Genomic DNA, 10,784 nt, shown 5'->3' on the forward strand with positions numbered 1-10,784 from the left:
CAGTGGTGTGAGGGTGTCAGACTAAAGGTGCCAGTCAGTGTGAGGGTGTCAGTGGTGTGAAGGTATGAGCCAGCCGGTGTGAGGGTGCCAGAGTGAATATGCCAATCAGTGCCAGGGTGTCAGCGGTGTGAGGGTGCCAGAGTGAGGGTGTCAGTCAGTGTCAGTGTGAGGGGGTCAGACTGAGGGTGTCAGTCAGTGCCAGGGTGTCAGTGGTGTGAGGGTGTCAGAGTGAAGATGCCAATCAGTGCCAGGGTGTCAGTCAGTCAGCGGTGTGAGGGTGTCAGCCAGCGGTGTGAGGTGCCAGTCAGTGACGGTACCAAGCGGTCAGTGCCCCCCGCGCTCCCCCGGCCCCGCCGCGCTCCCGCCGCCCCCCGCCCTCCCCTCACAAAGCCGCGCGGTCCCGGCCGGACACTCACGTCCCCCATCCACAGGCTGGCGGCCATGCTGCTCCCGCAGGCCCCGCGGCGGGTTCAGCGGGGCCGCGCGTTCCGCCTCCCGGCCCGGCCCCGCCGCTGCCGCCGCCGTCCCTCCCTCCGCCCCACCCCCGGTCCCTCCGTGCCCCGGGCCCTCGGTCCCTCCCCCGATCCCGCCCGGCCCGGCCCGGCCCGGCCCCGCCGCCTCCTCCGCGGCCCCGGGCGGGCGGAGAGAGCGGCGCCCCCGCCGCCGCAGCGACCCCTGCGGGCAGGAGGAGCGAGAGCCGCGGGAGCGAGGGCGTGTGAGGGGAGCGGGGCTGGGCGGGCCTGGGGTGATTTGGGGAGGGTTTGGGGTGGTTCGGGGGGGGGTTTGGGGGGGGTTGGGGGTGAATCGGGGGGGGTTTGGGGTGAATCGGGAGGGGTTTGGGGTGATTCGAGAAGGGTTTGAGGTGATTCGAGGAGGGTTTGAGGTGATTCGAGGAGGGCTTGGGGTGATTCGGGAGGGGTTTGGGGTGATTTGAGGAGGGTTTGGGGCGATTCGGGAGGGGTTTGGGGCTCCTTAGGGAGAGTCTGGGGGAACTTGAAGAGCGTTTTGGGGAGATTTGAGGAGGGTTTGAGGTGATTTGAGAGGGGTTTGGGGCTCCTTAGGGAGGGTTTGAGGGAGCTTGAAGAGGGTTTGGGTAATTTGAGAAAGGTTTGGGCTGGTTTGAGGAAGGTTGGGGGCTCCTTGAGGAGGGTTTGGGGAAACTTGAAGAGGGTTCGGGGTGATTTTAGGAATGTTTGAGGTGATTTGATGCGGGTTTGGAGACACTTGAAGAGGGTTTGGGGCTCCTTGAGGAGGCTTTGAGGCAACTACAACCACCTGAAGGAAGGTTTTAGTGAGGTGGAGACCGGTCTCTTCTACAGTATCTGCAGTGACAAGAGGAAATGGCCTCAAGCTGAGACAGGAGAGGTTCAGATTAGATATTAGAAAAAATCACAGAATATTCTGCATTGGAAGGGACCCAGAAGGATCATCCAGTCCAACTCCTGGCCCTGCACAGACACCCTAACAATCCCACCCTGTCCCTCACAGCGTTGTCCAAAGCCTCCTGGAGCTCTGGCAGCCTTGGGGCTGTGCCCACTGCCCTGGGGAGCCTGGGCAGTGCCCAACCAGCCTCTGGGGGAAGAACCTTTCCCTGAGATCCAACCTGACCCTCCCCTGACACAGCTCCATGCTGTGGCAAGGCCAAAGACTCGGTGTGGGGTTTTCTTGTGATGATGAAGTTTGGGAGAGGCCAAAATCCCGCTCCCCTCCATCCAACTGGGCAGAAGATGAATTAGAAGCCCTGAAACCCAATCTGGGGCTCTGAGCTTGGACCGCTGCCTGCTCACAGAGGCAGGACATCCATCCTCAGGATCATCAGCCCAGCACGTGGGGTTGGATTTGGGTATGGTGTGATCCTCCCTCCTCTCCTGTTCACTCCTGCAGGCCTTTGACAGCAAGGGTGACAATTCCTGGAAGAAATGAGCCCCCTCGTTATGATGGAGCAGAACCGAGTCCTCCCGGGCTGCTCTCGGCAGAGCTGGTTGGCATTTTGGGATTACCAGTTCCTGCTCATGGGAGCTGTGCTGTGTGAGCCCCTTGCCCTCTTAGGGAACGCCGGGCTGTGGTTGTGCACGCCATAAATCCAGCTGGCGATGACAGGGACACTCCAAACCCTCCGTGTTATTTTTGCCTCCGTGGCTCAGGCTCCGGGCGATCCCAGGCTGTGGCTCCGCCGTTCCCGTCCCATGAGAGGGCAGCACGAGCCCGCCGGTGTCGGATGCGGGTTTTTAGGTGCTGAAATTGGGCAGCATCAATTCTGAAACTCCTTCGGAAGCGATGTGAGTGTGTCTGCTTAAACCTTGCCCCGGAGCATCCCCATTCCGGTGACTAATGTGTGAAACCAACCAGGAGTGGTTTTCCCTGCGGATAAAAAGTGTGGTGAACATCGATCCTTCCTACATTCCTGCAGGAGACTGTGGAAATCCTTCATCCTCATGCTGAGCAGGATCTGCAGCTCTCATCATGCTGCAGCATGGCCAGGACCGATTGCTCTGGAACTCTTGGGTGTGCAAGACATAAGATTAAAAACATATTGATTTATTTTCTGATTTTTGAGTCCCTAGAGCACCCTCAGGTTGTTTTTCCAAGCTCTTCCCTAAAGCATTGTAAAATCTGGCATGAAATCAGACAGCCAGCAAGGCCCACAGCTGACAACTCAGCTGAATAAAGACGTTGGGTTGTCAAGTAGCACTTTCTGTGCCTCGATGTCACAGACAATGTGGGCTCTTGCAAATTCACCCTCTGAAGTCCCTGCTGAGTCTGCCTTTCAAGTGTCAGCTCCCAGGATGTTTTTTTTTCCTCCCAGTATGGCCATTTATCCACTGGTTAGCCCCAAGCTCTGCTCTGCAGAGCCCACAAAGCTGTCACTCATCCTCTGTTATTACTTACAACTGCTCAAAGCCAGTAGTTTGTTCTTTGTCATTTAATGAAGTGAGTCCAGTGCCTTTAATAACCCCTTTCTGTTTTTCCTTCCAGCTGAGTAATACAGAACTTGCTTTTCCTGGGATAATCCGTAGAGATGGATGTTGGGCAAGGAAAATGCAGAAGGAAGCCAGGATCATGTGAATGTGTTGGACCAGGAGAAAAAAAGAAGTTTATATTCAGTGTTTATCTGAAGTGATTGCTGTTTATGCACCTAACCTTGTGACAGAGCAAAAACACTGCCAGAAGAATGTTATTACCTGAAAAGCTGTTTATTCCCCCAGATTCATGAACCAGCAAAGAGGCCCTAAAAGGAAGATGTGGGGATTCCTCTGTCCTGTGTGTGGGTGTCAGGAGCCAAAACATCTGTGTCCCCTGTTCCCTCTGCTGGGACAGCAGGGATTTCTGGGCCTAGGAACTTGGTCCTGAAAACTGCTGAGTAAACTCCAATTAGTGTTTACTGGAATCCACTGGAGGGGTGATCCCTGAACCCATTTTTTTGGCTGGTCACTGGGAGCTTTAGCCTGTTGAAGGGCCCAATCCTGGGAGCTTCAGAGCTCTTTAATCCTCAGTAACTTTGATTGGAGTTAAGGGTCACTCAGTACCTCCTGGGAGGAAGCCCTGAGTGGTCTCAGCTTTTAAAGTTAATGGTTTTGAGCATGAGAATCTGGCCTGGGAGTTTTTAATTTGACTTTGCTGTTTTTAGCTTCAGCTTGAAACTGTCTCAAATAGTTTTTGTGCCCTTGGTACTGGATGTTACTTTGTTAGAGCCTTCCCTGTTGTTGGTCTCACAGGTGCCAAGTCCATCCCTTGTCTTAGGCAACTGTAGCCAATGGGCTGAGATCAGGGATGACTTTGGCCAGGGATAATTGACATAATAAATAAAATTTGAAAAAAATTTATATATAAATCAAAAGTTTGAGTTTGGAATAGCTTCTGAGATTCTGAAAGTAATTGAAGTAATCCAGGAGAAAATATGCCATGAAATCTGTTTTCCATTATTGCATGAGATGGTATGTCTTAAAATTTGATCAAACCCATTTTTTTATATGATGAAGACAATGCAGCTCAAAGTGATATGGAGATCTGGGGTAATTTTCAATGTGGTATTTGTAAATTATTGTAGACTTGACATTCTTATTCATTTATTGATAAGATTTACTTTTCCTATTGTGATCTCAATTTCTGACCAAGTGGTATTTTTGAAAGAAGTGGTAGTAAAAGCTCATTATTGATACATTTGTGCCTGCTAGTTTTCTTATCCAGACCCAGTCTGTTGTATAACAACAGAGTGCAGTGGGAGAGACCTGATGTCCTCTCTTGCCTTGTATTTAAGAAAAAGTGAAGTCACTTATGTGACAGTCCCATGTTCATATTCCCCCGTGGGTTTTGTAATATTCTCTGGCAAAACCAAGACCAAATAGGACAAGGACACTCCATTCTTGTTGCTTTAAAGGAATATATTTCCAGCTTGAGTGGCTTCTGAGCTCAATAGCTGTGAGCAACAACACACAGAGTCCAGTGTGGGGAATAACTACACACATCAATGAGCAAGAGGGGCCAGAGGAGTTTATTCCCAGGGCTGTCATTTTTCCCCTTTAGGAGCAGATGTGCTCCCCTTGCTGCTTTTGCATTCCTATTCCCACACCATCAGTCAATCCCTGTGCCTCGGTAGTTTTTATCCACTTCATATCTTTCCTGAGGGGTGTCTTTACTCCCTCCTCAGAGGGAATTGCTTTGGAGGCTTCATCCATCCCCACAGGGATTAAATCATAGGCTGATGTATCTCACGAAGCCACGACTCAACCGAGGTCCATCTCAGATTGTGGATGTAATTTAGGGTCAAAAGCAAGCCTGGTTCTTGTTTTCTCCCTTGCTAATACAGGGAATTCACCCTCAGAGAGTTTATGAACATGTCAATTGGTCAAATAAGAGTGTTCTGGATATTCACAGGAATAATTTACTACCTGGCAGGGCTTGTTTGTTTACATCCTCCATAGGGATCCCATGGGACAGACTTAATCCTGGGCCCGGATATTTGATTGAGGACAGCTCTTGGGGTATCTGCTGGGATATTTGTAGTCCATAGACAGTCAGCTGTGGGATGTTTTAAGGTAAAATAAATATATATGAGCTTTTCCACCCCATCAGTGAGGATCTGTGTAATTCCCAAACTGTTCAGCTCATGGCTCAGTGCAAACACTCCTGATGTTGCTGAAAACAAGCCCCAGTCTGCTCAAATTGATTTTAAAGGCAACAGAAAACCCAGGAGGTCGTGCAAGTGCCTTGTTTGATCAGAGCCAGTACAGGGGAAGGCACAGTGCAAGGCTGGCAGGGAAACAGGGGGAGCTGGAGGCTGAGAATTGACAGATTCATCAGGGCAACCCTGTTGGATACAGCAGGGCTGGAAGGTGGCAGTACCAGCTGATAAGTTTTCACTGCAGCAGCTTGTACAAATCTCTGCTGCACCCCCAGCACTCAGGTGGGCACATGTGTGTGTGTGGAGCAATGCAGGACGTGTGGGAGAAGGGCTGCTCTTCACTTTAGGCTTCTAATCCAAGCACTTCAAACGGGTGCCTGGAGTTAAGGGGCTAAATCAGGGTTTGTTTCTCTAAATACCTTTCGTAAAATGCAGTTAAAGGCACTTTCTATGAGTTCCAGTCTTACCAAGCCCCAAGCAGCGTGTGAAGTGTTCAGTTTATTCTTCACTGAGTGTGTCTTTTGCCCTCTGTAAATTAAAATCTGGCATTGGGTGGGTGTCACACCCACGTCGTGAAGCCAATGGCAAAGCTGGGCATGGGGTGGCAGAGCAGAAGCACGTGGTGATCTGGTCCCAGTTATGTGACATCTGCCTTAAAACTGAGCTGCAAACACAGCAGCAAGTGCAGATTGCTGGAAAGGTCTTCACAAAGTACCACAAGTGGTCACTGCTCAGAAAAATAACGTGTGAGGGACTCGGGGATCAGTCTCTGAAGCAGGGACAAGTCATGTGCTCGCTCAGATGCTGCTGGAGATCCAACAAGGAGGCTCCTCAGGGAGTTATCAGGGCTCCCTCAACTCTTGGGTCTCTCCAGCAGCTTGTGCAGTTGAATTAACGTTTACTGTTGGTGCATTTCTCCCCACAAGTCTGAAAAAGGTTCCCTAGACAACCGTTCCAACAGCAAGGACGACCAGTCTGAGTTTATAAGGGTGGGAATCAGCTCAGCAGCAGCACAGCAGAGAAGGATGTGGAGGTTTTAGGGGACCACAGCTGATTATGATTCAATAGTTGGTGCTTTGTTAAAAAAAAAGGCTATTTTTGTTCTGGCAAGTGTTAACAGGAAAGTCACGTGAGACACAGGGTGATTAATCCATGCCACTCTGGGAGGCATCAGTGCTCCCAGCTTGGAGCACCCAGGGAGGGCAGGACACACTGGAGACCAAAGGGGAGCCAGAAGAACAACTACAACTCTGGACCTATGGAGGAAGATTAAATAAATCCAGAAATCAAAGAGGAAGGGTAGGTTTTGCTGAGGACAGTCTTCCAGTGGTGAAAGGTAAGAGGCTGAATCTGCTCTCCTCTGACTCTGCTGTAGGGAGGATGGGAAGGTGCTGAACTTCCAGCAAAACACACTTCAAGGAGGTTTTTCCAGGTTTTGTCTTATTAGGCAAGGAGGCTTCCCATGGGAATTTTGGTGTGGTTTCTATCAGTACCTCAGCAGCCCACCAGAATATGGTGTCCATGTGCTGGGTGATGCATGTGGAGGGACTGGATCATGGCTTTGGGGGTGGAAACGTTGATCCTCTGGGCTTGGAATGGGATTCAGTGACACTGAGAAGCAGAGAATTTGAAAGGGTGGGAGAGGTGTATCCACACACAGGGAGCAGGCTTGAATGTCCAAATCCATCTGCAAATCTGCCATGGACTCCATAAATTTTCATGTTTACAATATAGAACTGGAACCAACTGTGCAGGATAAACCAGAATAACCCCAAACCCTGGCAATTTCTGTGAATGAGACCATCACAGTTACAATTGCTGGGCAGATGATCTCAAGGGAATTTTCCAAGGATCTGAACCTTATATTTAAAAAACCCAAACAGCCCTAACAAATGAGAAAGGGGAGGGGAGACAAGATGAAATCCACACCTCTCCCAGGATGGGATACCCATGTTTTTGCACACTGTGGAGTATATGAAATCTGTAAGGCTGATCTGAGGATATCTGGGTGCAGCAAATGCTGTAAATGCCTGAAATTCTCTGGATTTGATGGAGAACTACCCATTTTGGAGGTCAGTGGGGGAATATTCTGCCCCAAAGAGGCCAATTGAACTGATGATTTTGGTGAGCAGAGAGCCTGTAGCCACCTGAATATTTCCATGGTTGCCAACAGTCCAGTTTACCAAGAGCTGCTTTCTTAGAGGTGGTTTGTTGCTGAAAAAAAGAAAAATCAGAGAAATCAGTCAAACACTTAGATTGCTTCTCTGATTCCAACAAACACGGATCAGGGAATTAGGGTGGGAACCTTGAAGAGCTTCCTCTTAAGTTTAAAGAGGACAAAGCCTTGCTGTGTGAACTCTTTGGCTTTGGGATTCCAGAAGTAAATTGTAGTTTCCTTGTTTGTGCTCACAAGGATTCCAGCAGGCTCTGGGACAGGGATGCAGCGAGAAAATTGTTCCTAAGCTTGCTCTTGTTTTAGTGAATGCTGCCAAACTGAAGGGAAGGTAGAAATTCCCTCCTTTTTTCAACCTAAAAGCTCAACAGGTTTTCCACATGCTCAAGCTTCGCCGTGAAGGTTTTGTGTTTGGTTTTTTGAGGTTTTTTTTGTGGGGTTTTTTTGTGGTTTTTTTTTTGTTGTTGTGGGTTTTTTTTAATTTTATTTTATTTTATTTTATTTTTATTTTTAAATTTCAACCTGTTTTCTCTTCTTTTAGCGGAGATAAATTGAGATCATTTCAAACCCTCTGAAGTGCTGTTCCAGGTATTTGTTGGCCTTGATGAAAGGGAGCTGGTGTCCATATCAAAAAGCATCCAGGGAAAAATTATTAATTTCCTCCTTTTGTGTGGCAGGGAGGTTAATGGGGCCACCACTGCTGCACTGCAGCTGGCCCAGGGTGGAGGGCTTTGATCTCCCTGCTTGATTTTGAGCTGCTTGGAAGCCCTAAAGCTCTTTGGTTCTCCATGGAGTGGTGTTGCTTTTCCTATTTCTAGTGAGTTACTGGTTCTTGGACAAGGTGGGATTTAGTGGGAGTCTGGTGGGATTTAGTTCTTCAACAAAATCTTCCTTTCCCCACATTGTTAATTACTCACTTGTGCCAAATGGGGAATGAGAAACAGAGTTTAAGGATCTAATTAGCATTTGCTTCTCCCTTCAACAGATCAGCCTTTACACTCATAAACTCGTTGATAAAACTATTTTCAGTTACTTTCTACTTATCTGAGAATCTTGCAGCCTCCACAGAATCTGAATTTCCAGGTTAGGAAAACAAACATATGAAAAGAAAAGCTAGAAATAATATCTTGCTGCCTTTAAAAAAGGACAAATGACATTTTTATGTGCATTTATCTTCTTTTTTAGCCCAGCAGTGATTACTGTACGTGCCAGAAGTACCTGTTAATATTAAATCTTCTTCACAAATCTTTTGTTCTGACATATCCAGAGTGGGCACAGTTTAAAAATATATATATTTTATCCAAATTTGGCTTATTCCCTTATAGGAGTAGGTAACATAAGGTGCCATTGTAACAATTTGACAGTGTCTAAGGAAAGCAATATTATCTTTACCACCACAGACTGGCATAACTAAAGCAGTGTTGAAAAGCCATAGGTCAATGTTATTGCTTTGGATCTATACCAAGGAATGCTAGAATTTTTTTAAACAAGTGTTTCTTCTCAGAAATCAGGACTACAGGATTTGATTCAGGGTTCTTAATTCTGGAAAGCATTTTGAGGTTTGCTAAAGGTGCCATGTTTAGTCATAAAAATAACAAAATGAAAAATACAGGAGTGTATTTATAGTAAGAATAATGAAGATTTATAGGGTAACGATAGTTGCAGTGCTCCTGGCCTGGGAACCCTGTATTGAACAGAGTGATTGAATGTTTGGCTTTGAAAAAGAGAGAGAGAGAGAAAAAAACCAAAAAAACTAACCAACAAAAAACCCAGATGAATAATGAAAAACAAATCCTTTCTCTGGTGAAAAGCCAAACCTGTGTTTTGAAAATTAAATGTTTTTTCGGGTTAAGCGGTGAAAAAATGGACTTGATCTTTGCAACAGCTTGGATTTATTATTGGAACCAGTTGGCTGTGCCATGGAGGAGAGGAATTTTCTGGTAATTAGGGCAGGAACAGGGAGTCAGGAGCAGTAGGGTCTGTTCCTGGCTCGGGCACTAACATGCTATGGAGCCTTGGGAAATGCGCTGCCTCGTTTGTACCTCGGCTTTCCCATCCATAAAATGGGAATAAGGGAACAATTCCACCTCACAAACTGCACACACTAATTAAGGGACATTTCCACAGCACCTTGAGGTCGTTACTGCTGGAGGAGGGATTTTCACAAGGACGTGTTTAACTGCTTTTGAAAAGTCCTGCCCTAAACATTTACCAACCTGATTGCCCAGATTCCTAAATCCACGTGTGGGCATCTAATTGGATTTCTGATTTCCAGAGGTTTGCCTGCTGTTGAAAAGAACATGGTGGGGAGTGTTTTCTCACTGGGCTGTGTAAACAGAGGGATCACAGGACTCCCTCCTGCTGGGATCCTGCCATTTACCTTGGCCAATTCCACAGGCTCCCCCTGCTCCCAACAGTGAGGTGTGAGCACAGAATCATGGAATATGCTGAGCTGGAAGGGACCCACAGGGGTCATTCAGTTCAACCCTTGGCCCTGCACAGACACCCCAACAATCCCACTCTGTCCCTCAGAGCATTGTCCAAGCCCTCCTGGAGCTCTGGCAGCCTTGGGGCTGTGCCCACTGCCCTGGGGAGCCTGGGCAGTGCCCAACCAGCCTCTGGGGGAAGAACCTTTCCCTGGGATCCAACCTGGCCCTACCCTGACGCAGCTCCAGCAATTCCCTGCACATTCTATTGCAAGTGGGGAATGATCAGCCCAGTTGGTTCGTGCAATGGATGGTCTATGGATGGGGCAGAAGTGCCCCTGGCCCTGCTGGATGCAGCTTCCTCTGGAAAGCAGCGGAGTTAATCTGCTGGAGTTACCCCAGTACCCCGGCGTTCCCGAGGCCCCAAATCTGATTTGGCTTGGGTTTCCCAGTGGTTCAGTTCCTAAATCACCTTCTGTCAGCGTTAGAGCGGCTCAGTCACCCCTTCCTCCGGCCGTTGCCGTGGTCTGTGAGCACCAGGAATGCTGCTGGCCTTGGACACCATCCCTCCCTCCCTCCCCGGAGCACAGGAAACGCGCGCTGACAGGACAGGAAATTCTCCTGAACCACAAGGACCTGGAGCTCTCCCCTCGCCTTCCTGTGGGCCTTACCCAGCTCTCAGCCTGGGTCTTTAAAGGTTATTTATAGCACTGGTTGCATTAACAGGTTTGTGTTTTGCTTCTTCTGTCAACCAAGCTGTTTCTCCAGTTGGGACTTTCTGGTTGTTTTCATTCAAAGCATCGGAGACGGGCCCAAGAATGTGGTGGTCCCGCAGGACAATGATCCCTTGGAACTTAATGGGGAGCCAAGTAGGATTTGTCTTTCTGGGAGGCTCTCAGTCAGCAGTGGACGGGCTCTCAAGTCTCCAGTGCAAAACAAATAGCTCCAAACTGGGGCAGGATTGGGTTTCACAAGTATTTCTGTTCGGCAGCAGCGGATTTCCAGGTCGGAGTCACGTTCTCCTTGCTGTGGCTGATTGTTCCAGAACACAGTCCTGTTCTCC

General features: G+C 48.6%; 1 protein-coding gene and 1 long non-coding RNA gene across 2 annotated transcripts in view; one reads left to right on the top strand and one right to left on the bottom strand.

The window, feature by feature from the left end:
- The window catches only part of TRNAU1AP (tRNA selenocysteine 1 associated protein 1), a 21,285-nt gene extending 20,721 nt beyond the window's left edge, over positions 1 to 564 (bottom strand). Inside the window, exon 1 of the mRNA XM_027705844.1 lies at positions 417 to 564. Within this exon, the coding sequence (XP_027561645.1) occupies positions 417 to 443 (27 nt within the window). The 5' untranslated portion in view covers positions 444 to 564. The remainder of the gene's footprint in view (positions 1 to 416) is intronic.
- Positions 565 to 1,539: 975 nt separating this feature from the next.
- LOC113978710 lies at positions 1,540 to 3,673 on the top strand. The gene is made up of 2 exons (XR_003537636.1): positions 1,540 to 2,505; positions 2,977 to 3,673. It is a non-coding gene; the product is annotated as an uncharacterized LOC113978710 (long non-coding RNA).
- The last annotated feature ends 7,111 nt before the right edge of the window (positions 3,674 to 10,784 follow it).

Source organism: Neopelma chrysocephalum, unplaced genomic scaffold (assembly GCF_003984885.1).
Source record: "Neopelma chrysocephalum unplaced genomic scaffold, ASM398488v2 Primary Assembly neopelma1_360, whole genome shotgun sequence".
NCBI classification, from domain to species: domain Eukaryota; kingdom Metazoa; phylum Chordata; class Aves; order Passeriformes; family Pipridae; genus Neopelma; species Neopelma chrysocephalum.